The 27853-nt window shown below is 58.5% G+C and overlaps 12 protein-coding genes across 12 annotated transcripts in view; 8 read left to right on the forward strand and 4 right to left on the reverse strand.

Moving 5' to 3' along the window:
- CHGG_07963 (uncharacterized protein) overlaps nt 1-1523 on the forward strand; it is a gene marked incomplete at both ends in the record, with an annotated part of 2687 nt that extends 1164 nt beyond the window's left edge. The window contains one exon of the mRNA XM_001225618.1: nt 64-1523. Within this exon, the coding sequence (XP_001225619.1) occupies nt 64-1523 (1460 nt within the window). The remainder of the gene's footprint in view (nt 1-63) is intronic.
- A 1516-nt stretch (nt 1524-3039) lies between these two features.
- CHGG_07964 (uncharacterized protein) lies at nt 3040-7141 on the forward strand (the record flags this gene model as incomplete). The annotated part of the gene is made up of 3 exons (XM_001225619.1): nt 3040-3387; nt 3537-6901; nt 6994-7141. 3 exons carry the CDS (start codon nt 3040-3042, stop codon nt 7139-7141), a joined length of 3861 nt encoding a protein of 1286 aa, XP_001225620.1.
- A 571-nt stretch (nt 7142-7712) lies between these two features.
- On the forward strand, nt 7713-8059 carry CHGG_07965 (uncharacterized protein; the record flags this gene model as incomplete). The annotated part of the gene is made up of 2 exons (XM_001225620.1): nt 7713-7886; nt 7940-8059. 2 exons carry the CDS (start codon nt 7713-7715, stop codon nt 8057-8059), a joined length of 294 nt encoding a protein of 97 aa, XP_001225621.1.
- A 452-nt stretch (nt 8060-8511) lies between these two features.
- Nucleotides 8512-9590, forward strand: CHGG_07966 (uncharacterized protein; the record flags this gene model as incomplete). The annotated part of the gene is made up of 3 exons (XM_001225621.1): nt 8512-8651; nt 8715-9037; nt 9289-9590. 3 exons carry the CDS (start codon nt 8512-8514, stop codon nt 9588-9590), a joined length of 765 nt encoding a protein of 254 aa, XP_001225622.1.
- A 276-nt stretch (nt 9591-9866) lies between these two features.
- Nucleotides 9867-12213, reverse strand: CHGG_07967 (uncharacterized protein; the record flags this gene model as incomplete). The annotated part of the gene is made up of 6 exons (XM_001225622.1): nt 9867-9903; nt 10074-10456; nt 10524-11230; nt 11413-11486; nt 11537-11906; nt 11964-12213. The coding sequence occupies 6 exons, from the start codon at nt 12211-12213 to the stop codon at nt 9867-9869; spliced, it is 1821 nt and encodes a 606-aa protein (XP_001225623.1).
- Nucleotides 12214-14349: 2136 nt separating this feature from the next.
- Nucleotides 14350-16353, forward strand: CHGG_07968 (uncharacterized protein; the record flags this gene model as incomplete). Its single annotated transcript, XM_001225623.1, has 1 exon — nt 14350-16353. The coding sequence occupies one exon, from the start codon at nt 14350-14352 to the stop codon at nt 16351-16353; it is 2004 nt and encodes a 667-aa protein (XP_001225624.1).
- A 783-nt stretch (nt 16354-17136) lies between these two features.
- Nucleotides 17137-17935, forward strand: CHGG_07969 (uncharacterized protein; the record flags this gene model as incomplete). The annotated part of the gene is made up of 2 exons (XM_001225624.1): nt 17137-17512; nt 17610-17935. 2 exons carry the CDS (start codon nt 17137-17139, stop codon nt 17933-17935), a joined length of 702 nt encoding a protein of 233 aa, XP_001225625.1.
- Nucleotides 17936-18278: 343 nt separating this feature from the next.
- On the reverse strand, nt 18279-19996 carry CHGG_07970 (uncharacterized protein; the record flags this gene model as incomplete). Its single annotated transcript, XM_001225625.1, has 2 exons — nt 18279-19253; nt 19304-19996. 2 exons carry the CDS (start codon nt 19994-19996, stop codon nt 18279-18281), a joined length of 1668 nt encoding a protein of 555 aa, XP_001225626.1.
- Nucleotides 19997-20328: 332 nt separating this feature from the next.
- CHGG_07971 (uncharacterized protein) lies at nt 20329-22945 on the forward strand (the record flags this gene model as incomplete). Its single annotated transcript, XM_001225626.1, has 2 exons — nt 20329-20440; nt 20586-22945. The coding sequence occupies 2 exons, from the start codon at nt 20329-20331 to the stop codon at nt 22943-22945; spliced, it is 2472 nt and encodes an 823-aa protein (XP_001225627.1).
- A 380-nt stretch (nt 22946-23325) lies between these two features.
- Nucleotides 23326-24170, reverse strand: CHGG_07972 (uncharacterized protein; the record flags this gene model as incomplete). The annotated part of the gene is made up of 2 exons (XM_001225627.1): nt 23326-23779; nt 23992-24170. 2 exons carry the CDS (start codon nt 24168-24170, stop codon nt 23326-23328), a joined length of 633 nt encoding a protein of 210 aa, XP_001225628.1.
- Nucleotides 24171-25511: 1341 nt separating this feature from the next.
- CHGG_07973 (uncharacterized protein) lies at nt 25512-26476 on the forward strand (the record flags this gene model as incomplete). Its single annotated transcript, XM_001225628.1, has 3 exons — nt 25512-25644; nt 25699-26164; nt 26236-26476. 3 exons carry the CDS (start codon nt 25512-25514, stop codon nt 26474-26476), a joined length of 840 nt encoding a protein of 279 aa, XP_001225629.1.
- Nucleotides 26477-27170: 694 nt separating this feature from the next.
- Nucleotides 27171-27853, reverse strand: part of CHGG_07974 (uncharacterized protein) — a gene marked incomplete at both ends in the record, with an annotated part of 4624 nt that continues 3941 nt past the window's right edge. The window contains one exon of the mRNA XM_001225629.1: nt 27171-27799. Coding sequence (XP_001225630.1) covers nt 27171-27799 — 629 coding nt within the window. The remainder of the gene's footprint in view (nt 27800-27853) is intronic.

A 27853-nucleotide genomic window follows, 5' to 3' on the forward strand; every position in this document is an offset into this window, starting at 1 on the left:
GCAACCCCCGCCACTGCCCTGCCAGCGCCGGGGTTGAATGCTCTGCTCCGCCCCGCTACGCAGAATCCCAGGAGACGGACGACAATGCCCAACAACACCAAGCTGCCCTACACTCACCCTCGCAGCTGCGCAGCATTCTCCGCAACTCGCCTCTCCCGCCGCTCAGCACCCTGTCTCCTGAATCCCCCAGGCGACAGTCTCTCCGGCTACAGGAAAAGGCGCTGCGCCGGGTGGCGTACAACAGCCCCCTGACGCAAGAAATCACAACCAGCCGATATATCAAATCTCATATTGACCTTCTCGCCGAGGACGCTACGCCCATCTCGCCCTCGGTCGCGTCTTCGGACGACGGCGACAGCCTCCTCGACCAGGCCATGACCGACGCGGCCAGCACGCGCGACGGAGGCCAGACGCCCGGGCCGTTTGAGGAGATGCGGCGGCGCATGGCCAACATGCACGCCTCCACGCCGCTGGCGCTCTCACCGACGGGGGGTGGCATCCGCAAGAGGGGCGGCAAGCGCAAGGAGAAGAAGCGGCGGTGGGTGTGGACCATCGGGCAGGACGAGGATGCCGAGGAGGGCGGCGAGGCCGTGGACGCCGAACCGGTGACGGCCAAGACAGACCCCCCCGCCTCGGTGCCCGTCCTCGCTGTTCCCGCCCCGCGGCCACGGACACGAAACCAGCAGGCGCTCGCCAAAGCAGTCGCTGCAGCAACCCTGGCACAGGAACAGGCGCAGACGCAGACGCAGACGCAGACGCAGACGCAGAATCAGACGCCGACGCAAGTACCCCTCCTCGCGATCCCGGTCCCACCCGCCCGCGCCGCAACGAAAATTCCTCCCCTCCAACCCCCCGCACCGGCCCAAACTGTGCCGCAACCCACGCCGCAACCCCAATCCCAACCTCCACCACCCCAACAACAACAACAACAACACCAGCCCCTCCAGCAACAACAAACCCGCGAACTCACCCCCATCCCAGCCTCCCTCCTCCCCACCCGTCACTCCACCCCCGACTCCCTCTCATCCGCCCCGTCGTCCTGCGCCAACAGCGTCCGCCACCTGACCCCCGAGCCCTTGGGCATGGGCATGGGTATGAGTCTAGGCATGAACCTGAACCTGGACATGGGCTCAAACCCCGGCATGTCGCCGCCGCTGGGCGGGATGGTGGTGGTCGAGCCGCCGACGCCGAGCATGGAGTCGACGACGAGTGTAGGCAGTAGCCTGCATAGTCGCGATGAAGCGGATGTGGAGATGTCGGATGCGAGTAGTTTTACGTCGGTGGAGGCGGATGAGGATTATGAGGAGGGGGATGGTGAGGGAAGGGGGAAGGGGAAGAAGGGGGGGTTTGGGCTGGGCTTGGGACTGTATACTACTGGTGCTGCTGTGCACGGCGGTGTGGTGACGGGGGATGGGGATGTCGAGATGGATGAGGGCACGCCCACTATGACGGCCAGGCCGATTGGGGAGAGGGGCGGGAGGGGGTGGGTGCCGTGGGGGGATGTTGTTTCTTCTTCTTCTTGAAGGGGTGTTTGGTTGGGGGGGTCTAAAGGGAGGGCATCATGAATGACGGGATGGGATACAGGATAGCGAGCATTGCTCTTGATACCGGTGGTATTTTGTACTTGTTTATGAGCTGGATGAGGGATGAGGCTATGAGGGATGTATGTGGTGGGATGAGGATCTATGTATGTATAACCGACTGTCGGGGACGGTCTGGGAAGTAGGGTTAGGGAAAATACTGTAAATATCAACAAAAAGAATAAAGTTAAACAATAACATTTTGCGGCCCCCGATTTCATAGTGCCTAGGAGCTGAGATGGACTTTCCCCATATCAAGACCGCCATATTTACCACGCCCCTAAAATTTCATCTACCCACTCACTCAATGTGTTAACTCGGGTATTTAGACTGCCGAGCTCGGCGAACACATAATAATCCAAGAAAACTAACATGCTTTGGTCTTCTTTTACCTTCAGTAAATTATAATTTTTAGGCATAAGCTAAAGACATGACGCCCACAACGACGCCCATTTGACCCTCTAGGAAGCTAACTATTTTACAAGACTGCGCACCATGAATCAGATCGTGAGCTGCACCTCCTTAGCAGTTCGTACCCGCTCGTGCCACGGCAATAATGACAAGTCGTCAACCATCCCTTCTCCACCACAATTGGTTATTTACATTCGTCGTGTAGTGTAAACACCCCATGTTTCCTGTTACAGGTCATGCCCAGGACTTTCCATCCCCTCACTTCTCTCAAAATAGCAGCAGCAGTTCCACAGCGGCTACCGACCGTGTCTCGACGCTCTCACCACCAAGACCCCATCCACCAACCAATTCCATCTCGCACACACGAAACACCCGTAACCGAGTGCTGCTGTAACCTGACTGCCTGGTCCCATGTGTGTGTTAAGCGCCGGCCCGAACAGTCGGCCCATTACGTCATCCCGGGAACCCCACCCGCCGGGCCCGCAACCGCAACCGGGAAAGTGGGGCTGACACACACCACATCGACGTCATCGATCGTGCTTGTGCCATTGAGGTGTCAGTGATGCGCCATTGATGCTTGACAAGAACCCTGGAATCATAGCCAGATTTTCGATCTGAGGGTTGGCGGATCGGCTTGCTGTTTTATGTCATTGGGGGGTATGGCTGGTGTTTTTCAGCTGAGCTGTTGCTCGATCCGGGATATTGGGAGAGCTACGTAATATGTATGCGTAGTACACTACATCGAGACAGCTTTGTGCTTGAGTTACGGTGATCATCATCATTGGTATTTGATGGCCTGATATAACTGGCAACTGCCTTCCCACTGCTACCGTAATCTGCTCCCTACACACCCTACGGGACCACCCAACGTGATCCATCTTGGACCTTCAGAGTCTTAACATTAGGTACTCTGTCAAAGTCATCAAAGGCCTAATTAACAACTACTTGCCTACTTACCTGCCTGCCCCTTGAAGGCCGGCCTGGGCCCTACCACCACCACATGAGACCCCCGATGACACTTACCCACTAACACACACCCACCACCACCATGAACACCGACGAAAAAGTCTACCCCTCGGGGCAGCACTACTCCGGCAGCAACCGCATCCCGAACATCAAGCAGTTTGTCGAGTCGCTCGACCGGGAAAAGCGGGAGCGCGACGCCCAGATCGACTCCCAACAACAACAACAACAACAACAACAACAACAACAACAACGACACCAACCAACCAAAGGCGGCGGCCACGATGACAATGGCGAGGTCAGGGACCACGTGCCGACAAACCACCGCAAGGCCGGCAAGAACCGGCGCACGGTGCGCGACCCCATGACAGGCAAGGACGTCGAGATCGAGGACATTAGCAGCGAGCATATGAAGGCGGCCGAGGAGCCCATGGTGCGTTTTGCCAACCACCCCCCCTCTACCACCCCCTAACCACCACCACCATACCACCTTAGCCCCAACCCCAATCCCCAACCCCCCTTCCTCAAACAGCAGGTATGTACATACCCAAGTTAGCTAACACATCTCTTCCCCCGCACCAGCTCACAATCCCCAACGCGAACCTCTCCCTCCCCACCACCCAACAAACCCTCCCCACGCAATCCGGCGAAACCTACCGCCACGCGCAAGACATCACGGCGCCCCCGGACCCCATCGCCGCAGGTTCCACCTCGGACGTGCCCATCCACGGCGAAAAGACCAACGTTCTCTTCCACCCCACCCCCGCCGTCAGCTACGAGCCCATGTACGCGGCGCTCGAGGCGCGCGCCAACGCGCTCTGCGCGGGGCTGTTCGTGGGCGTGGTGGTGCTGGGGAAGTGGTGGGGGGGTGGGAGTGTGTGGGGGCTGGTGCCGTTGGGGGCTGGGGTTGCGGCGGGGGTGTACATGTGGGTGCGGGATTTGGTGGCGAGGGGGAGGGCGGTGGAGTGGAGTGCGGAGAGGAAGAGGGGGGAGATGGCGGTGGTGAATCTGATTCCCGAGAGTGTGGAGTGGTTGAATACGGCGGTGGGGTTGGTGTGGGGGTTGATGAATCCCGATATGTTCGCGGCGGTGGCGGATACGTTGGAGGATGTCATGCAGGCGAGTGTGCCGGGCGTGATTGAGCATGTGAAGGTGAATGAGATTTCGCAGGGGAGTAATCCGCTGAGGGTGTTGAGTTTGCGGGCGCTGCCGGATGGGCATGTGCAGGATCTGAAGGAGGAGATTCATAGGAGGGATTCCAAGGTGAAGGATCCGCAGCAGTTGGCGGCCGAGGAGGAGGGGGGTGATTTTTACAACCTCGAGGCTACCGTGGCGTACCACTCGCTGCCGTCGTCGGGGGATGTGTCGTCCAAGGCGAAGAACATGGGCATGCAGCTGGTCTTCTACCTGGGCGTCCGGGGTCTGTTCGGGGTGCCGCTCCCCATCTGGGTCGAGCTGAACCGGCTGGTGGCGACGGCGCGGCTGCGGGTGGCGCTCGCGCCGGACCCGCCGTTCGTCAAGACGCTCAGCTTCACGCTGATGGGCCTGCCCAAGGTAGAGGCCAGCTGCGTGCCGCTGGTGGAGCGGGGCGCCAACATCCTCAACCTGCCGCTCATCTCCAACTTTGTCAACTGGGCCATCGCGGCGGCGGCCAACATGTACGTGGCGCCCAAGTCGATGACGCTCGACGTGGGCAAGATGCTGCAGGGCGACGACATCAAGAAGGAGACCAACGCGCTCGGCGTGCTCTTCATCCGCATCCACAAAGCCGTCGGGCTCAGCAAGCAGGACCGGCGCGGCAGCGAGGGCGGCGGGTCGGACCCGTACATCTGCGTGTCCTTCTCCAAGTTCGGCAAGCCGCAGTACTGCACGCGCGTGATCCAGGACGACCTCAACCCCATCTTCTCTGAGTGCTGCGCGCTGCCCATCACGGCCGACGTCATCAAGGCCGACGAGCAGCTGTCGCTCGAGCTGTGGGACAGCGACCGGTCGTCGGCCGACGACGTGGTCGGCAAGGTCGAGCTGAGCATCCAGAAGCTGATCCAGCATCCGGGCCACATGTTCCCGCAGACGTCGCAACTGAAAGGCGTCAAGGCCGGCAGCACCATGCCGGGCGAGCTGCACTGGGAGGTGGGCTACTTTGGCAAGACGCAGTTCCGGCGGGCGCTGCGCACCGACGGGCTCGACCCCAACCTGCCGCGCGGGCTGCGCGACAAGAAGGAGCTGCGCGACGACCGCGGCAGCCTGGACACGGCCGAGGAGGACGCCGTGGTGCACACGCCGCCGGACCCGCTCTGGCCGAGCGGGGTGCTGAGCGTGGTGGTGCACCAGATCGTCAACCTCGAGCTCGAGAACGTCAAGGGGTCGCGGGGCGGCAAGCGCAGCGGCGGGCGCGAGTACGAGCCGGCGCGGCCCGAGGCCGGCGAGATCAAGGAGGAGCAAGGCAAGAAGCTGCCGAGCGCGTACTGCACGGTGCTGGTCAACGACGAGCTCGTGTACAAGACGCGCACCAAGGTGGTGTCGTCGCGGCCCATCTTCGAGGCCGGCACGGAGCGCTTCGTGCGCGACTGGCGGTCGTGCGTGGTGACGGTGACGGTGCGCGACTCGCGCAACCGCCAGCACGACCCCATCATCGGCGTCGTCCCGCTGCGCCTGTCCGACATCCTGCAGACCAGCAGCCAGAGCACGCGCTGGTACCCGCTCGACGGCGGCATCGGCTTCGGGCGCATCCGCATCAGCCTTCTGTTCCGCTCCGTTGAGCTGCGCCTGCCGCCCGCCCAGCTCGGCTTCGGCGAGGTCGGCACCTTTGAATTTACCTCGGACGCCCTGACCACGACGGGGTACAGTCCCTCGCCGCACACCAAGATTCGCATGCGCACGGGGGGCAGCTCCGCCTCGGTCAAGGGCAACGTGTGTTCCCGCCGTACCGACGACGAAACCGGCCTAACCTGGGACATCAGCGGCGGCGGCGACGCCTCCAACGACGAGCACGCGGACGAGCAGCAGCAGCAGCAGCAGCAACACCATAAAAAGAAGCCCAAGCACAACAAATCCACGCGCATCCGGCTCCCCGTCCGCTTCCGTTACCGCTCCCCCGTCTTCTTCGAGTTCCACCCGCCCTCCAACACCGGCCTCCGCCGCAAAGCCGACACCTTCGCCTCTCTCTGGCTCCAAGACATCCCCGACAACGAGGAGCAGGACTTCGACCTCCCCGTGTGGCGGTGCAGCAACGGGCTCCGCCTCTCGCAGAACTACATCACCGAAGCCAACGTCAACTCGGTGCCCGCGCTGCGCGTGGAGGAGGTCGGCCGCCTGCGCTTCCGCGGCCGCTTCAAGCCCGGCACCGACCGCGACCACCTGCGGTTTGTGAGTGACAACGACTCGCGCGAGACGATCGAGACGTGGGAGGCGTGCTTTGCGGAGGGGGTGCGCGCGGAGCATGTCCACCCCGAGGTGCCGCCGGCGGTGCAGAAGCTGCATGAGGAGAGTCTGACGCATGGGAGGGATGTGCTGGCGATGGCGCCCGAGGAGGAGAAGAAGCGGTGGTTGGCGAAGGATGGGACGGATTGGAGCGGGGCGTTTGGCGAGGATCCGGCGAAGTTGGTGGGGGAGGAGAGGAGGGGGGAGGGGGAGGGGGAGGGTGAGGTCGATGGGGAGCAGCTGTCGGAGGAGGAGGACAGCAGTGAGGAAGAGGAAGAGGAGGAGGTGGATTTGGGTATTGATGATGCCACGCACGATAAGGGAAAGGGGCGAGCGAGCGTGGGAAGCAGTGAGGAGGGCGAAGGGGGTAACGGTAACTATACCTGGAAGGGAGGCGAGGATGGCCCCAACGGCCCTGACGGTCACTCGCGCAAGTCCATGGATAGCGGCGCCACGGGAGCCACCGGGGCGACCAGCAAGTCGAACAAGTCGGGCGGGTCGAGCAGCAGCAAGAACCCGATCGCGCAGTACAAGGACTACCGCAGCCGCAGTCGGGACCTGCACCGGAAGCACCGTGGATTGATGCAATGGTAAGTTTGGCTTTGGTTATTCCAACAAGTTACCTAAATCGCTTGATGCTAACTCGGGCAGGAAAACCCATGCGCAACGTCCAGTTCGCCAAAGACGAGGCCGTCTACGCCACTCGGCGGTTGATGAAGGTCGGCAGTCTGAGCGGGCGGAAACCTGATGTCGAGACCGAGGTTTGAGGTCTGAAGTCTTGAGTTGAGAGCAAAATGAAGATGGGAAGAAAAGAATTATGAAAAGAAATAGGAAACGAAATGGATGAGCCATGTTTTCTTTGTATTGATTGAGTGTGTTTTGGTGTTTGGGTTGGCGACGCAATGAAGAGAGATAGATATATGGAAATCATATCTATAAAGTCAGCTAGTATTCCTCACGTCTTACGCTCTTACATGCCGTCAATAACCAGGTAGTCGGTCTCCTGATTTTGGTGTTCTTCTCCAGTTGTCGTCTTCAACCTTGTGATGATGGGTGATTTGGGGCGTCCACTGGAGAACACCTAACCCCCACGCTAAACGCGCACCCCACTATAATAACCCAACTGCCATAATTCCTTCCAGTGGGTAGGTGGTCTGTGCACACTGCTGTAAATATTGAGACGCGCCTGTGAAGAAAGCGAGCCTGCATCATCATCAAAAATCAAGATTTCAACATCAAGTCCCATAATCCAATCCCATTCGCCATACACGTCAGTCAAGCCCAACAACCCTCAACCCTCAATTAGCGACTGGTACCACCCCCGGCAATAAACCAGACATGGCCCGGGCGTATTTCTCACCCTACGCCCCCCGGCGACGGCGTTCTCCCCAGGTCGTGGTGGTCTGGGTCTCCATGTTCGCCTTCATCCTCTGGTTGACCTGGTACATCACGACTCGCCACAAGGAGTATGCCGACGAGTTTATGCACCCTAGGGAGCATGGCCAGGGGCCAGTACGGTGCCGGGGATGACGAATGAACGAAAAAACGAATGGACGTGGAAGCAGTCGACAACCTGTTTGGGCGGCGGTCACCCGGCATGCGGCATGTCTGCTGGGCTCCATGAGATTCAGAGAGTCAAGGCTGCCATAACGAAACAACAACAAGCTGGGTCGTCTCGGAGGTAGCTGGGAAAGGGAGCTTAGTTGCTCATAATCATTGTAACACCACGCCGGGGATATTGCCTTGCGGCATCAGTGATATCTAAGTTGAAGCAGCGGCAGCACACCGCCTTCTCTAAGCGGCCGGATGTCAACATCAGGGGGAAACCCGAAGAGAGGAGTAATACAAGAAGCAAACATAATATTTATCTCGATCTCGTCTGATCTATTACACGGGCACTTCCTGCTGGATATTTTGTGGTTCATACCTAGCTTTGGGTGAGAATGAGCCCAGAACCCACCGTGTTAAAATGACGCATTCTGGCACTGTACCTAATTTATAGTCGCCTGTCTGTCACCCCACTCACTCTTGTCATCCTCTTCTCAACATATATAACTCTCGTGTTTCCTCATCATGGACCCCTGACGCTTTTTGACTAAGATACACACAACTAGACCCTCCCTTCCTGGCAGCAACCATGGACCAGATACGCACCATCATCATCGGCATCAGCGGGTGCTCCTCGAGCGGCAAGACCACCCTCGCGAGGCTTCTGCGGGACATGTTCCCGGACACCTTTATTCTCCACGAGGACGACTTTTACAAGCCTGAGTCCGAGTGAGTTTTTCATGGTTTTTGTCATGAACTATCCTACGTACTTGCTGGTTAACTCGCTTCTAGGCTCCCCATCAACCAAGGCCACGCCGACTGGGACTGCCCCGAGGCCATTTCCATCCCCGACCTAGAGGCTGCTCTCGCCCACGTCCGCGCAACGGGCACATTCCCAGTGAGTAGCCGTGTGCCCAGTGCCATCTCACCCAACAACACCCTCTCCCGCCGCAGCAACCACGGCTGTGCCCCTCTCACCTCCCCTACCCCATTGTCACCCCCCTGTCCCGCTATCCTCACCCCTACCCCCATCACAACCATCTTCCACAAAAACTACAACAACTTCCAGACCTCCTCACATGCCGGCTTCCTGTTCACCCTCCGCACAGCCCAACGTCAACTCCATTGAAGACCTCAACACCGTCGGCCCCTGCCCCGCCACCCCCGAGCAAATTGCCGCCTGCGCCGCCCGCGTCAAAACCTGGCTCGCCCCAGGCCATCCCGGCTCCTCCATCTTCTCCTCCAGCAGCAGCAGCAACAACACCCCCAAAACCCGCATCTGCATCCTCGACGGCTTCCTCCTCTACTCGTCACCCCCACCCCCTTCCTCTAACACCACTACCACCACCAACCCCCCTCCACCCAGTCCCCTCCGCCCAGTCATGGCCCACTCTCGACATCAAGCTCTTCCTGCGTGCGAGCCGCGCTGCCGCCCTGCGCCGCCGCACCGCCCGCGACGGCTACGTGCACATGGACGGCTTCTGGAAGGACCCGCCCGGCTACGTCGAGCAGGTCGTGTGGCCCAACTACGTGGCCGCGCATAGGTGGTTGTTTGAGGGGGGGGGATGTGGAGGGGGGCAGGTTGGATGGCGGGGTGTTGAGGGGGGGAGGGAATTTTGGTGCCGGGGGTTGGAGTCGGAGTCGGAGTCTGGGGTCTGTTGGGGGTGAGGGTGCGGGTGCGGGGGGATGTGGAGTTTGGGGAGGGGTGGTGGACTGGGCGGTGGGGGTGGGTCATGGGGGGAGTTGGAGAGGCTTTTGTTTGGGGGGAGGGGGAGGGAGGGGAAGGGAAAAGGGGGAGTAGGGGGTGCAGATGGGAGTGAGGGATTGATTGAGGGGAATGGTGGGGTGGGAAATAAGCATTACAATGAGAGTATGCAGAGGCTGTGGCCGGAGGTAACTCACGGAAATAATGTAGACATGAGAAGCGAGAGTAGACTTTTTGATTTAGGCCTTGTCAGAAATGAAGGAAGGTGTCCGTACACTGATCTTCCCTTTTGTAGTTCAGTCCCTATACAGGTAAAAGAAAGAAAGCATCACTCCAAGCTAACCCTCTCATACTAGCCCAGATCACAATACACCCCAATCTCCTCCCCTCCCCCTCCACTATCGCACCCTACCCAACAACACACCCCCACCATCACCATTACTTACCGCCAGCTCCCCTCAACCTTCTGCGCCGAGCAGCCACTCAGCGGCCTTAGTCTCCGCCTTGACCGTAAACCCCCTATTCGGATCCGACTCCCACTGCACCGCACCATCCGCACCCACCTGACAAACTTAAACTGCACCGCCGTCCCCGCCGCCATGGGCACGGTGATACTCCACAGCGGATTCGTAGCCGTATACCCCGACGCAGACATCTTAACCGCCTTCTTGAGATCCCACGCACCCAGCGCCGGCACATTGCCCACCACTTTCACCGACTGCCCCCACTCGGTAGTCACCCGCCCGCTAAACGTGACAAACACGTTCGCGGCATCGGCGCACTGCTCCGGGAAGGGCACGGGGGCCGGCTCGGCGGCAGCGTTGGGGGTCTGGCCCGGGGGGAAGACCGTGTTGGTGGCCTGGGCGTAGGTTCCCGCGACCTGGACGCGCTCGCACGAGGAAGGCAGGGTGTTGGCGATCCTCGGCGGACCAGCCCGTGACGGGGACGATGCCGGCGCGGCGGTCGGCCGCCGAGAGGAAGGCCGCGTACGACCAGGTCAGGTCCGCGGCCGAGAGGGGCGCGCCCGTGTTGCGGTCGTATTGTTCGGCCAGGGAGCCGCCCGAGCCGGCGTACTTGGCCGCGATGTCGATGAAGCCGTCGGCGTAGGTGGATGCGGCGGTGATGATGGCGGCGTGCGTGGGGGAGGAGGTGGTGTAGGTGCCGGTGGTGATGGAGGGGACGAGGTCTTTGAAGAAGGGGAGGGAGAGTTGGGTGACGGTGATGGAGCCGTCTTTTTTCCAGACGTAGATGGCGTCGTAGATCTGTTCGGCGGCGGCGAAGTTGGCGAGGTACCACGGGTTGCCCTTGTAGTAGACGTCTTCGGTGTAGCGGCCGACGGCGACGGCTTTGCCCTGGGGGATGCCCGAGTTGATGCCGTATTCGGTTCGGAAGGAGTCGACGTAGACTTTGTGGTTGGAGAGCGCCTTCTCGCTGCAGGGCTGGAAGGTGTTGGAGTCGCAGCCCAGCCCGAGGGGTCGAAGTTGTGGATCGAGGTCAGAATCGAGTTGGCGTCCTTGCCCAGACCGGATACTCGCCGCCGTTGACTTGGGGCTATTAGTTGGGGGTGGCCTGGGTGGTGGTTGAGGGGGGGTGGGTGGGCTTACTGTTTAGAAACGACATAGCCACCGGAGGACTTCCAAAAGCTCTGTTGGAAGCACAGGACATGAGGAGCGGTAGTGAGGCAGGCACCGCATTCGGTACCAAGCTGAGCAGCGAGAGCAGCTCCCTCGACCAGAGCTGTGGTGTGTCAGTGCCATCCAAAATGTACTCGAAGGGAACACTAACCCCGATGAGAAGAGCCAATGGTGAAGAATGAGCTCCCAGGAACCTCCTCCCACAGATCAAAGCCCGTCTCATTCCTGGACGATGTCAGTGCCACCCAGGTTCTAGCCGGCTCAGGGGGACTCACCAGTACTGAGCGGTATAGGCAAGGTCGTTCTTGATCACGGGCCAGACGACATCCTTGGCCGTGTCCTTGTAGCCGTTGGTGATCAGCCACTTTGCGTAACGGGTGAGAGCAATAGCCCGGAGAGGCGGGCCGTCACGCTGCGGCCGGCCCCATTCACCAGTAAACTGTTTGAGGTCGACCATGAACTTGGGCTCGCCGAGGCCGGCCCCGTCGGAGAGGCCACCCGAGGGGTTCGAGACGCCCTGGAGCTTAGCCGTCGAGACAATAAAGTTTTGGATGGTGGTTTGCAAGGATGCCGAATAGTTGTGGGCAAAGGAATCCACGAGGCCCGTCATAACCAGGGCGGCGTCTCTGGTCCAGGTGTACCAGTCTGATGCGTTTTTAGTAAGCTGCCTAGTCTGTCTGATATGGCTAAGCGGCCACTTACAGTCAGGTTCAGACTTGGAGGGGCTGGCAATGACGGCGCCAGGGGCGGCTCCAGAAGCAGCACAGCCATTGGGGCCAATGTTGCAGAGCAGCTTGTTCCAGGCGATGGGCGTCTGGGTCTCGATGAACGAGTCGACGGAACGCTTGAGGATGGCACCCTCCCGCTTCGCGCGGAGAGCGGCCTCCGGACGGCCGAGGACCGTCTGGACGGCGCAGGTGCCGAGGACGAACAGTGACGAGAGAGCGTGCATGGCGGGCAAGACGAGGCCAGATGCGTTGACTGATGGGAGGAGGTGTTGCTGAAGTTGGACTACGAAGGTCGCCATAGCGAGTTGTTCTTATACTCTAGCCTCCTTGCGATGTCTATCACTATACCTCCTTACTCCATACGGATCTAACCGAGCCAAACCGGGGTGTAAGTCGCACCCCACGGGGGCTGATGCTTTGCATGCGGGGAAGGGCCGACAGAGCACTCAACGGCGCCTTGCGCTCGGTGCTACTCCGCGAGGTCCTATGCAGCTGCCGCGTTCTAGTGCAACGCTGTGGCTGTTCGACCCGGCCGTTGACGATGGTCTGCGGAACAGCGGCAAGGCGCTAGGGCTGTTCCTCGGAGTGTTCTTCGGGCTGTTACTCGGGGCTGTCAGGGGCATGGGTAGCGGAGGGATGTTGCTGGAAGAACATGGGTGGCGGAGTTGCTTTGATGTTCAGCTCGAATACATCATCCCGATCTCCATTAAGCGAGTCCATTGGACAGACACTGATGGGTTGCGGCGATCAGCTCGACCCGTGCTTAGCTGTGGGTATCACAGGCGCTACCGAACTTCCCCAGGAATCCAGACAACCCTCCACACCGCCCGATGATTTGCAGTGTGGGGGAAGGCGGAGGACAGGGGAGAGCAAATGCGACTTGGAGAAGCTCCATTGATTGGGCACTCGCGTAAAGTGAAGGATAATCACATGGAAAGCATTCGGCAATACCCGTACTCCGCAGCTCTATGAATAAGCTTCTGGTTCAAGTCGAGAGCGTAGGTAGGCGAGGTAGGATAACTCAAGCCCGCAGGGTGCTGTGTGACTGCGTATTCGTATCGTAGACTGGGGTCAAATAGATGGAAATAACGGTAAGACATGCTCTGGTTGGACAAACACCTTTCTTAGGTAATGTGAGGCCTAGCAGATTTGCGGCTGGTGTTTTCGGAGTATGGCTCTCAGTGACGTGACTTCTGTTCAATGAGCAACAACCCGGGAAACAACTCTCATCAGACGAGGGACTGCGCGAACTCGTGCCTGCCAAGGCTGGTGTAGTGCCGGCCCCGCAATTACATCGAGAATCGGGCCGTCGCTTGCTTGGAGAACCGGAGCTGCCCTTGCCGCCCCCCGCACCGGTAGTCAACACCAGAAATGGAAGCTCGCGACGGCGATGGCATCACCATCACATGCTTAGCGTGAACCTCAACCGAAATCAAGCGCGTCGGGAAATGCATTGGAGCCAGAGTCATAGCCATCGGCCCCCAAAAATAACCAGTCTAGAGTCTGTGGCCAGTGCTCATTCCACCGAGGAGCGCCGACCCGTAGAGGTCCTTCAACTTGGCTGCATCAACCAAGATAATTTATGGCGTGGATGGGGTCGACCATCTCGGCCCTTCTTTCTCACATTCGAAGCGAGGACCCAGCATCGGCGTCAACGGGGTCGCGTAACTCCATAGAGGCGATCTAGAGAAAGCAGAGCAACCCGGCCGAGCACGCAAGGTAACCAACTCATGAACTGAACTGGGCAAAGTAATCAAACCTCGTGGCACACACTGGTCACGCGAGCGAGCTAGCCGGGCTTGAAAAATCGAGCGTTGCAGAATGCAGAAATGTAGGACGTGCCATGGTTTTCCCCAGCCTCATAGACCGACGGTCTCAGCGAACGGCTTGGAATATAGCGTCTTGAACTCCGGCTCACCTCGCTCAAACCTTTTACAGCGAACGAGACTACCTCGAAGTTCGATCGATCTGGGATCTGTCGGGTGGAAATTGACATCATGAAGAGTAGATGGCTCCTTGGCTCACCGAACTGCCGCAGCAATCGACCCTGACCACCGAAGCGGCAGAGGATCGCTGGGCACAGATCCGTGAAGGAGGAAAAGAGAAGAAGAGGAAGAGCTCACCAAAATATTTTGCTAAATACTAGAAAATTTTGGAAAGTGGGGTCTCCAGCCTTGCAGCTGGCGCTGGGGCCTGGTCTGTGCCTCATTCGGTGCCTGCAACCAAAGCTTATCTTATCGTTTCGTTAGCCTTGCCTGGGAACCCAGACAACTTCCTTGGCCTTCAACTTCGCGCTGCGTCCCGCCAAACATCAGCCGATACGCCGTTTTCCTCAACGCCGCCACGCGCATACCATCAAGATGGACGCCGCGTCGATTGAGGAGCTCAACAAGGTCCGGCTGGCAATGGGCATGAAGCCCTTGCCGGTCCCGGGAGCAGCGCCACCACCCAAACAAGCAACTCCCGAAATCGAACTGGGCGACGACGGGAAAGCAGTCAGCACCCTCGATTCCCGCGAGGCCGCCTCCTACGAAAACTTCCGAAAAGCCCAGGAGGCCGAAGAAGCGAAGAAGAAACGCGAAGCGAAAGCAGCCGCCATCAAGAAGGCGCGCGAACTGGCGCAGCGCACAGCGGTTGTTGCAGGCAAAGGCTTGGCTGACGACGACGACGAAGAAGTGGACGTCAAGTCATGGCTGAAGAATCAGAAGAAGCGCCAGAAGAAGATTGATGCTGCGCGGAAGACGGGGGAGGAGAGAGCTGCGGCCGAAGCCGAAACTGCTGAGCACACAGCCGCAGACTTGGCCGGCGTTAAGGTTGCGCATGACATGGCCAACTTCCTCGACGGCGATAACCAAGTTCTTACTTTGAAAGATACGGGAGTGCTGGAGAACGAGGACGAAGGAGACGAACTCGAGAATCTCTCGTTGCGTGAACAGGAGAAGCTGCAGGAGAGACTTGACCTAAAAAAGAAGAGACCTGTTTACGACCCAAACGACGTCGACGAAACTGGCCAGATTGGCTTATTATCAAAGTATGACGAAGAGATTTACGGAAAGAAGAAGACAGCTTTCACCTTGAACTCGGCCACGACCACAACCGAACTGGCTGATATCTTGGCGGCTCCGGCTCAAAAGAGAAAACACCAGGTGGTAGACCTCGACGTACTTGGTCAGTTTTTCCAAATTGCATCGCAGGATACCGCGCCCGTACTAACTGGTGCCGTAGAAGATGCACCCGCACCCACGTCAGATTACCTCGATCTATCGGAAGTCAAGGTTAAGAAGCCCAAAAAGAAAAAGTCAAAATCAACACGGCGAAAGCGAGATGATGATGAGGATGCTTTGTTCCCCGGCGATACAGCGGACGGTGACGAGCCCACGCAAGACATGGACATTGACTCGGGTGCTGCCGTTTTCACTAAGAAGCGGAAGATAGTGGATGACAGTTTTGTGGACGACGAGGACTTGCAGGCAACCCTGGCGCTCCAAAGACGGGAAGCGCTGAAGAAGCGCAAGAAGACGCGACCGGAGGACATTGCAAGACAAGTTCGCGAATCAACCGAGAACCAGGAAGGTGAGAGTCAAGAAGACAAGGGTATCGTCATGGACGAGATCAGCCGATTTGTCGATGGCCTGCGCCATGAACCAGAGGAAGAGCGCAAGCCGCGCAAACCCAAACCCGAATCAGGAGTCACGGCCATGGAGCAGGATGAGTCCTCGGGGGACGAAGAAATGCACGACGTCGACCAACCCCGCGAAGCCACACCCATCGCTGAGGCCCCTACCACCGGCGTCGAAGAAGAAAAGACGGTTGGCCAGGGAATGGGTGCCACCCTCTCGCTGCTTCGCGACCGACAGCTCATCGAAGAAGGCAGGGGCGCCGAGATCAACGAGAAATTCCGCCAGCGGCAGCGCTTCCTCAACGAGCTGCACCGGCGCATGGACCTGTTCGACCAGGACACGCGCGCCCAGCGCGAGCGCGACCGCACCAGCGGCCGCCTCGACCGCATGTCGGCGCGCGAGAAGGAGGACTGGCAGCGCCAGCAGAACACGATGCGCGACCAGCACCAGTCGCGCGTCATGGACCAACTCTTCCGGGAAGGCTACCGCCCGGACGTCGAGCTCAAGTATGTGGACGGCGACGGCCGCAGCCTGGACGCGAAGGAGGCTTTCAAGGAGCTGTCCCACCAGTTCCACGGCAAGGGATCCGGCAAGGGCAAGACGGATAAGCGGCTGAAGAAGCTGGCTGAGGAGAAGCGGCGGATGACGCAGAGTATGCTGGATGCCAGCCAGAATGTGGGCATGAGCTCGGCGGCGTCGCACCAGACCAAGAAGAGGAGGGAGGCCGGTGTGAGGTTGGCTTAGGCATGGGGTTTCAAAGCGGGTGATCAATGGGTATTAACCAAGGTGCTTATACCCTCTGTCTCTGTTAATATATCGGTTTTGGTTTGTACTGACACGGTGTGTGGGCTTAGACGTCGGGTTGAGGTAAGGTGTAGAGGGAGAAGTCTGGGCCCGGCCCTGACCTCGAACTGGTGTCTTGTCGCTGCTGTGCTGTGATTCGTTGTCCTCCACCTTGGCATTGTTATATGACATGTCAGTGCACTGTAAACTGTCCATGTCTGCCGTTTGTTGTCATGCCCATATCGCGTGCCCATATCATCGGCCTGCTGACGAGGAGCTCGCTATGACACTTGGTTTCGTTAAGTCAAGCAGGATTCGTTGAATGAAGTGTCCAATCGCCCTGATTTAAAACTTGTCTTAGGCTATCGAAATTATAGGAAAAATAGGTTCATATTAAAGGAGAATATACATCTATAGGTACAAGTCCGAGGAAGTCAATAATTGCACCCCCTGGCGCAGCTGGAGGTGGGTCCGTCTTGAGTGGGTCTTTAATGCTATTGAATCGAGAGCTGCGTCGAACGCCGCAATGCAAACAACCAAATTCCATATCTCACCACGGAAACCAACAATCCCCCCCAGAACCATCCAACCCGCTCACCACTCCTCGACAAATTCCCAACCAACCTCTTCTTCTACCTACCACCCGCACAAAATCCCAACTACCACCTACAACCACCCACCTCCTAACTGCCGCCTACAACCACCCGCCTACCAACCACCCACCCACCAACCAAACCACCCACCATGTCCGAAACCACCTCCGCCATAATTGTCACCACCACCCTCATCGCCTTCGTCACGGGCTTCGGCCTCGGCGTCTACACCATCCGCGGCTCGCTGGTCTCGCCCGAGCTGGCCGCCGAGCGCGCCGCCAACCTGCACGACCCCATCGAGAGCGACGAGTCCGACGTCGACGAGGACGAGTCCCTGCTCGACCACGCCCCCAACTGGGCGAATGGGGCCGATGCGGATCGCAGGCAGGGGTTGAGGGTTCGTGCTGGTGGTGCTGGTGCTGGTGCTGGTGGATTGGAGGCGGCGGCGGGGGCGGGTGTGCGGTATGATGGGCAGGAGGAGTGTAAGATGGTGTTGGTGGTGAGGACGGATTTGGGGATGACCAAGGGTATGTTGTGATTTGCTCTTTTTTTTCTTGTTACTCTTCCCTCCTCCCCTCCTTTCAGCAGGACCCAACAAAACTAACACACCCCGCCCACCCCCAGGCAAAATCGCCGCGCAATGTTCACACGCAACCCTCGCCTGCTACAAGGCGCTCACGCGCGCGGCGCAGCAGGCGCCCGGCTCGGCCGAGGGGCGGATCCTGCGGGCGTGGGAGGGCGCGGGCCAGGCCAAGATCGCGGTGCAGGTCAAGAGCGAGGACGATCTGCTGGAGCTGATGGGCAAGGCGCGCAGCCTTGGCGTGACGGCGCGCGTCATCGCTGATCAGGGCCGCACCCAGATCGCCGCCGGCAGCAGGACCGTGCTGGGCGTCGGGCCCGCGCCTAAGAGCTTGGTGGATATGGTTACGGGGCATTTGAAGCTGCTGTAGGCTGGCTGTACTGGGTGGGCGCGGATAGTGGGATAACTATATGGGAGTTGGAGGGAACAAAACTACGGGTATGGACGGGCAAATAGACGGCGGGTGCATACTTCTGGGTGTTGGACCGGCGCCTCAAGTGTCTGGAGTTTGATTCGGCCTAGATCTTGCTTTGGGACTCAATTGTACGATTTCGCATGTGGGCGAAGGTGTCGCAACGTCAAATGGTCGCAACCAACTGGTCGGTGATATGGCATGTTCAGTTCACGCGCGATTCGAAATGTAGAACGAACCGTGGGCAAGACCTGGCAGCATCGCCAGCATGACCCACATGCTCTCATTAGGGTATCACTCTCTAGTCCTTCCTGGCGAACCGCGCCAGCGCCGGCCCCAGCTCGGCCTGCCGCTCCTTGTGCCTCTCGTCCTTCTTCTCCTGCATCTCCTTGTACATCTCCTCCGCCTTGAGCCTCTTCTCGTCGATAATATTCTTCTTGCGCTGCTTCCTCAGATACTTCTTCAACGCGCCGCTCTTGCCCCTGGCCCGGTGCCTCATCTCCTCCACAATGTCCACAGCGGGAGCGTCCAGGTCCCTGTCGGCCTTCCGCTGCTGCTCGGACCGCAGATCCAGGTTTCCAATATAGTTGGGGTCCAGCGCGATCATCTCGGGCTGCAGCTTGTTCAGCAAGCCCTTGACCTCGCCCTCCTGCCTCTGCTTCTTGGTCTCGAACGGGTTCACCTCGAGCGCATCGTAGTTGGCCTCGCCGGCGCCGGGGATCACGATAGACGAGAAACCCTCTGTGTGGCCGAGACCGAGCACGTCCTCGAACGGGCACCACCGGACTCGCTCGATCGCTTGGCCCTCTCCTCCCCACGTCATGTAGGGACTCTGGACCTTCTCTTGTACCGGCTTCTCTTTCGAGAATAGGCCCTTCCACACCGTCGCCTTGGTCCCCCACCCGACAGCCGTCAAGCCTGTGTCTGATATCGCGATGGAGGACGCTGGTGACCTTGTGAAATAGCTGGAAACCGCCTCCTTGAAGTTCCGGACGTCCCAGATAGCCATCCGGTTGTCCTGCCCTGCCGACACCATGTACCGCCCCTCGCGATCGACCGCGAGTGAACGGACTGGGCCTCGGTGGGCGAGGAGTTTGACCAGGGGGTCGGATGAGTTCGGTGACCACAGCGTAACCGTGCCGTTCTGTTGGCCCACATGTAAAATGGCGTTGTAGGGGTTGTGTGTAAGGGAGACGGGGGTTCCGAGCTTGGTCGGGATCTCGGTGACTATTTGACCGGTCGAGGTGTCCTGGTACTTTAATTGGCCACTGATACTCTGAAATCCGTTAGTTATGACCGGCCAACATCATTGTCGGGGCTGCTTACCAGTGTCGCCAGCAGGAAGTGATACGGGAGAAACTCCATGTGCGAGACTTCCACATGCTTCTTGAGGCAGTGAAGCTCGACACCGTTGGCGTCATAGATGTAAACGTACTTCTTCTGCGCCACAGCAAAGAATTGGTTGTTGTGCAGGAAGCGGGCATCCCGAACCGTCTCGCCCAGTTGCAGCTCGCAGCCCAGCTTGCCCTCCCGCCAGTCCATTGTCGCGATGTGACCTTTCCTCCCCGCCAGGATGAGATCCCGCCCATTCCTGCTGTACTCGCAGACATAGGGGCCCAATTCAGTCAGTTTCAACTCGAACTTTTTTTGTGCTACATCGATGCCGACCTCCTTCTGGATGTCATCTTGGCGAACCCTGTATGTCCGCTCGAGTTCTGTCTCGGTTTCGAGAAAGCCCGACGAGTTTTCAAGCAGAATCTCGGCCTCCTTCGCCTTCAAAGCCGCCGTTTTGTATTTGTTCTCGAGATTCGTGAGGTTGCGCCGCAGCTTTTTGTCCCTCACATTCTTGACATCGATTTGGCGGCCGCGGCCGTAGGCCTTCTGCGCCTGTCTGTGCCGGCGGACGCGTTCTAACTCGGCCTTGGAACGGAATTCGGTTCGGGCATTGTTGACAATAAGAGCCCCGTTGGGCTGCGCCACTCTTGTTAGAGGAGCATCGACGGTGTCGGTGGTATCCATCTTGTCGCAAGCCGATGGAAGGACGATCGTAGTACGGTTTTGCGGATTGGAATGGGAACGGCCGACATCTTCGAGGCATGCCGACATTTTTGAGCCGGGCCCACTAAAAAGTCTAAGTCCCTAGTTTTGATTGGTCGCACAATGAAAGATAAGATATGGCACACAGGTCAAAAAAAGGCAGAGATGCCCCGCCATCATTGCTCCCCGCTACCTGTATCTCAAGGCTCGTTTGGTGCTTTAGTCTGCTGTACCTTCTGCAATTCTGTTTATATTCTTGCCGAGAAAAAGTGGCGTCCCTTCCGTATCGTTTCAAAGCCGGCGGCGACGGAAAGATGCCGGGCGCAGTAGGCGGAGGCCATTCCCACCGGGCCACGACCAAGGTGTCGCACAAGGCATTCAAGTCAAGAAAGTCGACCAAAGGCCAAATGCGCGATGCTGCAAAAGGTATGACTCACGCCGAAGCTCTACATTTCCAGACAGGAATGTAGAAAGGGGGGTTGTAAAATGGAAGGAATGAATTGGAATCATTAAAAACTTTTCTGCTTTTTTACCTCCAGAGATTGGAACAGCAGCTGACCCTCTTCATCAGGGCGGACCGCAGGCGAAAAAGGATTGCGCAAGACACCACACCAGCAAGTCATGTCGAAACTTGACCGACGGAATCGGGCCAAGCAGCTCCAGCAGGAGAAGGCCCGCGAACATCAAAAGGAGGCCTCTGTTTTCGCCGGAAAAGATGGCGCCCCTCGACAAGTTGCCGTCATTCCCCTGTGCGCCGACACCGATGCCGCCGCGGCGATTCGCAGCATGAACCGTGGCGCTGATATAGAGGCCGAGATACACGGCACCTGCTTCCGCGTCCCGGTGGACAGATTCAAGCAGAAGCTACAGTACATCCCGCTGAAAAGAGACCTCACGGCATGCTTGGACGCCGCCCGAGTCGCCGACTTCGTCGTTATTGTTCTTTCGGCCGAAGTGGAGGTGGATGAATTGGGAGAATTGATCTTGCGGAGTGTCGAGAGCCAGGGCATGTCGACTTTGTTCACTGTTGTCCAGGGGCTACACAATATCGGACCCGCCAAGCAGAGACTCTCCGTTGTTTCCTCGCTCAAATCGTTCATCACACACTTTCACCCGGAGCAAGAAAAGATCTATAGTCTCGACAACGTCCAAGAATGCGCCAATCTTATGCGGTCATTATGCAGCACCACACCCAAGGGAATTCGGTGGAGGGAGGAGCGCAGCTGGATGCTTGTTGAGGACATTGAGTGGGCAAGGTCGGGAATGGCGCCCACTGTTCTGACCGGCGTAGTCAGGGGCAAGGGCTTGAATGCTGACCGGCTGGTACAAGTTGGTGAATGGGGTACATTCCAGATTGAGAAGATTACAGCGGCGCCACTTGTGACACGGAAAAAGAAGGGCGATGATGCCATGGTGGAGGAAGATATGGCAGAGGAGATACTTGGAGAGCCCACCGAAGACCAAGACGGTCTCGACGATCTAGCGCCGGAGGAGGCTACTATGGATGATGACGATGATATGGATGCAGCGACGACTATGACGACATCCAAAAAGGGGGTGCTTTTGGATGATCACCATTATTTCTCTGATGACGACCAAGTTCAGGAGCTACAAATGCCGAAGAGAGTCCCCAAGGGCACGTCGAAGTACCAGGCTGCGTGGTTTTTGGACAACGACGATGACGTTTCCGATTCTGGCTCCGACTTGGAAGACCATGACATGCAAGATGTCGAGGAAGGAGAGGACGAAGCACAACCAGAAGACGGGATGGAAGGCCTTGCAGGGGATGCCATGACAGAAGCTGGGCCGTCAGAGTACCCCCAGTCGGTAGCCTTCATCGAGCCCGACGAGGACGAGGATGCCAGGGCACTCGAGGCCTACCGCAAGAGCAAGAGGACAGAAGCCGAGGACGACCTAGAATTTCCCGATGAAATCGAACTTCATCCCGGCGTGCTTGCCCGGGAGCGGCTCGCCAAGTATAGAGGTCTCAAGAGTTTGAGGTCAAGCCCCTGGCTGGAGGACGAGGACCGTGCGTATGAGCCGGAGGAATGGCAGCGTCTGCTACGGATCCCCGATTATCAAGGTTCTCGTGTCCGGGCTGCTCGCGAGGCCTTGGTTGGCGGTGTGGCTCCTGGCACTCGTGTCCACGTCTACATCAAGGGAGTGCCAGTGGCAACCCAGAAAACCTACGACCCGAGCCGGCCAGTTACCCTCATCTCACTCCTTCGACACGAGCAGAAGCGGACGGCCGTCAACGTCCTGATCAATCTCAGCTCCGACTGCCCGAAGTCGCTGAAGGCGAAGGAGGAGCTGATCGTGCAATACGGTCCGCGGCGGTTTGTTATCAATCCCTTGTTCTCGCAAGGAGGCAGCACACCCAACGACGTCCACAAGTACTGCCGGTACCTGCACCCCGGCCAGTCCGCCGTGGCGACATTCATGGGCCCCGTCGCATGGGGCTCCATGCCGGTCCTCTTCTTCAAGCGGACCGCGGCCACCGCCGAGGACGACGAGGACGGCGAGGACGACGAGCACCCCACGCTGCCACTGACGCTGATTGCCACGGGCACCACGCTCCCGCCGTCGACATCGCGCGTGATTGCGAAGCGGGCCATCCTCACGGGCCACCCGTACCACATCCACAAGAAGATCGTCACCATCCGGTACATGTTCTTCAACCGGGAGGACGTCGAGTGGTTCAAGGCGCTGCCGCTGTGGACTCGGAGGGGGCGTGGCGGTTTCTTCAAGGAGGCGCTGGGTACGCACGGGTACTTCAAGGCGACCTTCGACGGGCGGATCAACCCGCAAGACTCGATCGGTGTAAGTCTGTACAAGCGGGTGTGGCCTCGCAACGCCCGGCCACTGGACGGGCTGCTGCTGGACCCGGCGCTGGTGCAGGAGGCCCAGGGGGATGCGATGGATGCGGAGTAAACGAAGATGCATAGCTATAGACCGCCCAAAAAGGGTTTATGACGGCGTTTGGGAATCATGATATATTACTTGCCGTTACTTGGTTTCCCTCTTTGACTTGGATAACGCCAACAATGGCAATTTTCTGCCCTTGATTATACAGCCTCACCTTGTTCATCCATCCGCCTCCTACGGATAACCGGTTCTTCAAGCAGACCCCTCAAGCGCTTCCAACCCGGGGGTCGGCTTGGGCCCGCCGACGGCCTTCCTCTGCTCCTCTGCACCGCTCGCTCTCCAAGCACTGAGAATCAAGTTCACAATATGCTCTACACCCACGCCCTTCTTGACCTGCGCGAACACAGTCGGCCCGCCCTCGCGCATCTTGCGCGCATCCCGCTCCATCACCCCCAAGTCGTCGCGCCCACAGCCTCCGCCAGATCCGTCTTATTCACCACCAACAAATCACTCTGGGTGATGCCCGGCCCACCCTTCCGGGGGACCTTGTCCCCGCCACTGACATCAATCACGTAAATAATATAATCGGCCAGCTCGCGCGAGTAGTTGGCGGCGAGGTTGTCGCCGCCGGACTCGATCAGCAGGAGGTCGGTGGCGAACTGGGCGTGCAGGTCCTCGAGCGCGGCCAGGTTGGTCGAGATGTCCTCGCGCACGGCCGCGTGCGGGCACCCGCCCGTCTCGATGGCGCGGATCCGCTCCGCGGGCAGCGCCCGGTGCCGCGTCAGGAACTCGGCGTCCTCCCGCGTGAAGATGTCGTTGGTCACCGCCGCCACCGAGTGGCTGGTCCGGAAAACGCGCGAGAGGGCGAGCATCAAGGCGGTTTTGCCGGATCCGACGGGGCTGGAGGAGGGGTGGGGTGAGTTAGCTACATAGTACAAAGTGGTGTGGTTGGGGGCGTAATGGTTGGAGCTAGAGGGTAAGCTGGAACGGAAACGGGACGGGGACGGAAAGGGAGGCGGGACGAAGAGGCGGTGAGGATGAATTGAAGGATAAGTAATGGAGAGGAGGGTAGATGAAAATGGTGGTAGAGAGAGGAGTCAAGTAAGACATACCCGCCAATGCCAACAGTGAAGGCTCGGTCGGCCCAGTTCCGGCCTTCAACAATTGGCATCTCACGGTTGAGGTAGCTGCCGGGCCCGTCGAGGATCTCATGACTGTGGCCGTGCTCAGCGGCGTTGAACTCGTGCGAGTGCTGGTGCACGCCATCGTGGGTGTGGGTTGCGGCAGACATTGCGGGGTTGCGTTGTGGTGGTGTAGTTCTCGATTGGTTTGTGTACTTTCTGTGCCACCTTGTCGAGTGACGTCCAGGATACAGGGTCTAGATGTTTACTGCTGAGTGGTTGCAACGCAAACTTTTGGGATTTTTATTCTAACTTGCTCGAGCGGTTGAGTGCGGTCAATATCCGATACCTCCGCCCCATCTCCACAGGAGGGGTAAATAATCGTTTTCCGTGTAAAGAAGCTGCTAGTGAGGGTTGGCGAGGGGTTGCGTGGGGGGTTATCATGGAGGTGACATCATATGCAGCATCAGATAACTAAGGTAAAACTCCTCCAAGCGGCTACTGTAGGCAGTGAGTTGGTTATTGCCGAACACCCTCCTGTTGTCCCTTCTCTTGTTGACACCTCCAACCCCGTACCTACGGGTACCTAATTGGCCTTCCTTCTTAATTTCTCCGTTCTCACCCATCTCACCCTCCTCACCTCCCTCACCTCCCTCACCTCCCCACAATCACTGCCAAGGCCGGAAATAGCAAGGTCGAGTTTCAGGCTGTCGTTGCCAGGCGCCCGTTGAATCCGTTCAAGCACATTCCCCATGAAGCTCACTGTCTTGGCAAACCTGTCAGGTGCGATGTTGCCGCTTGCTGTCGCAGGAACCTCGGCAGAAATGTGCTCATTTCGTGCTCCAACAATCCCCAATATTTCGGGCAAGCCCAATTGTGTCGTTGCATACAGTGGAAAATGCCCAACATTCTCTTTTGGCCCAACCCACCGACCCCCTGAAGCTCACTAGCTCTCTCTGGCTCTTCACATGGGGTTTTACGGCTCCGCATTCCAGATTTCGCATCTCGTCCCTTCGATGGAAACCCAACAAGGCAGCTTAGTGGCAAAGCCTTTTAAACTTGCGCAGTTTGGCCCGGATGGCGGGGGTCCAACAGAGTCCGACATGTCAACTCGGACTCGACGCGCGCCTATTGCGCACGTTTTTCGCCTGCAAGGGCGAGACAGGGGGCGGCAATGTCTGTGATGGACGACAGAAGCTCTTGGAAGCCTCGTTCGTGCCGCGGGCCAGTTGCTTCCGTTGGTGATGTTTTGGGCGATCTCGAGGCACAATTGTGACAGCCTCCAGAGAGAGACTCCGAACCGCCTCGGAGCTTGAGTTGCTCAGGGGCTGCTCGGAGGTTGTTCATGATGGATAGAAATACAGGCAACAAGCCCGGCATGGAGTTTTGTTCTATTCCCATCCTCCTCACCACCACCACCTAGTTCTCAGCCTTCTCTGTGGAGCTTGTTAATAGGAGAAGCCATTGTATCGTTGTTGTTGTTGTTGTTTACAACCCCTGAAACCCTCATCATGATGCCGGCCCTCCCCAGCGTCAAGCACCTTGCAAAAGGCTTGACCGTCCTGCTGGCCTCGCTATCCCTCGCCAACCCAGTCACAGCGGGAGCCCTACCTCCTCGCTCAGACTCCAAGAGCTGCGGGAATGGTATGTGCAATATTGCCAGAGCCATCCCTGAAACCAGCCACCAACCCCGTGCAGGCAACGATGCCGAACCCCCCCGCCGCATCGGCTTCCTCCTCCCGCGCGCCTTCGACATAATCGACATCTTCGGGCCCTTCGAGGTCTTCCAAGCCCTCTCCCGCAAGACCCACCTCGACATGTTCATGCTCGCGCGCACGCTCGAGCCGGTCAAGACGGAGCCCGTGGCCGCCTCCATGAACCAGTTCAACTCGTCCTTCTACCCGACCTTCAACCCCACCCACACCTTCGCCGACAACCCGCCCCTCGACGTGCTCGTCGTCCCCGGCGGCGCTGCCGCCCGCAGCCCCGACCTGGGCCCCGAGATCGAGTACATCAAGAAGGTGTTCTCCTCGCTCAAGTACTTCATCACCATCTGCACCGGCGCCGGCATCGCGGCGCAGTCGGGTGTGCTTGACGGCCACCGCGCGACCACCAACAAGGCCGCCTGGAACACTATGACCCCGATGGGGCCAAAGGTCAAGTGGTAAGTTATTATTATCTGCCGCACTGGCAAACTCGCAACGAGAAATCCCGGTTACTAACCGTACTCTCCAGGGTCTCACCTGCCCGGTGGGTTGAGGACGGCAAGGTGTGGAGTTCGTCGGGCGTCACGGCCGGCATTGATCTCGCGTTTGAGTTTGTGAGGCAAAAGTACGAGAACGGCAGTGCCATTGTCGAGTCCGTTTCTGGTAGCATTGAGCAACACTGTTATCACGGACTGGCGCGACGACCCCTGGGCTGCCAAGTTCAATGTTCCCGTGACAAATTACGGGGTTTTGTTGTATACGGGGAGTAAATATGGGTGGTTTAGTCATAGCAATTAGCTGGCGCAACTTGGAATTGGATATCTTTTGCAAGCAATTCATTTTATACCTGGAAATGTGTGAGGGGTTGGGTTAGAGGAATGGAGTGAAAGGAACGGGGTGAGCAAATCTTGACCACAGCTACGGCACACGGGTGGACTCAGTAATAATGAAATGTGTGGATTAAAAGTACATAAGCTAATTCTAGCCGGACAAATACCAATGTAGACTAACAGATGTGCTGCTGTGAGAAATAACGGGTATGCATGACAAGGTGTAGAAACCCCAGGCCGTCAAAATATGCCCAAGCAAATGTGCAACATCCCGTCCAGCAAAAGTCTGTCTCAGAATCCAATCAACGAAATCACCTTAAAGCCCACACACCGATCCCAGCGCCAAAGCTCCTCGCTTCAAAGCCATGTCCTTCTTCAGTAGTGAGTCTCATGGCTCGCAGGAGCAAGTTCTCACATCGTTCGGACAGCGTTCCTTGCCCGGCCTCCAACACCGCTTTCGGTGGCGGAAGCTGCTTCACCTGTTCCTTCACCCTATTCCTTCACCGACCTCTTCCTCTCTCTCCTAAAATACTCCCTATATGCCCTTTCTCTTCGTTCCCTCTCCGACCGTCTCCTCCAACCTCACCCTCGTCTCCTTTTTTCACCAGTCTCCCTATCACTGCTCCACCCCACCTCATCGAGTTGACCAGAACAACGCCGGCTTCCGTTCTTTTCCCTCCCGTACCACACCCTCCAACGCACTCACGAACCCAATTCCTATCCGGGACCCGACCGGTACCCTTTCACCACCAACCACACTCCCAGCCCAGCTCTCCCGCGCACCTCTGCCCCCACCCGAATCACTGCACCCACCACCGCCACCTCCTCCACCAGCCGAATGCCCACCACTGCCAGGGGCGCTCCTATCTGCACCCCCCCCCTCCTTCTTCCCCGCCCCAATCTTCAACAACCCAAACACCGCCTCCCACGAATCCACATTGACATGCGCGAACGCCCTGCCCTCGGTCTTTTGCTCGCGGTACCAATCCATCGTGGGCACATACGCATACCTCATATGCGTCGGGGGGGAGCCGTCGCCGCCCTCCCGGGCCCGCGCCTTCGCCAGCCGGGCCTCCTCGTACAGGCGGTTGATGCAGCGTGAGCGGAACGCGCCACCAACCTGGAACTTGCTGTTGGGGCAGCGGTGGCCGCGGGGCGGGTGGAAGATGACGCGGGTGTTGTCGTCTTCTTCGGCTCCGGCGTCTTCGTCGCCGCTGACTGAGGAGCTGTCCAGGTCCATGGGGGCGTCCTCCTCGGGCTGGTCTTGGTCAACGAAGAGGGATGGGGAGTCGGGAGTTCCTGCTTTTGTTGACGGAA

Source organism: Chaetomium globosum, genomic scaffold, assembly GCF_000143365.1.
Source record: "Chaetomium globosum CBS 148.51 scaffold_5 genomic scaffold, whole genome shotgun sequence".
Classification (NCBI taxonomy): domain Eukaryota; kingdom Fungi; phylum Ascomycota; class Sordariomycetes; order Sordariales; family Chaetomiaceae; genus Chaetomium; species Chaetomium globosum.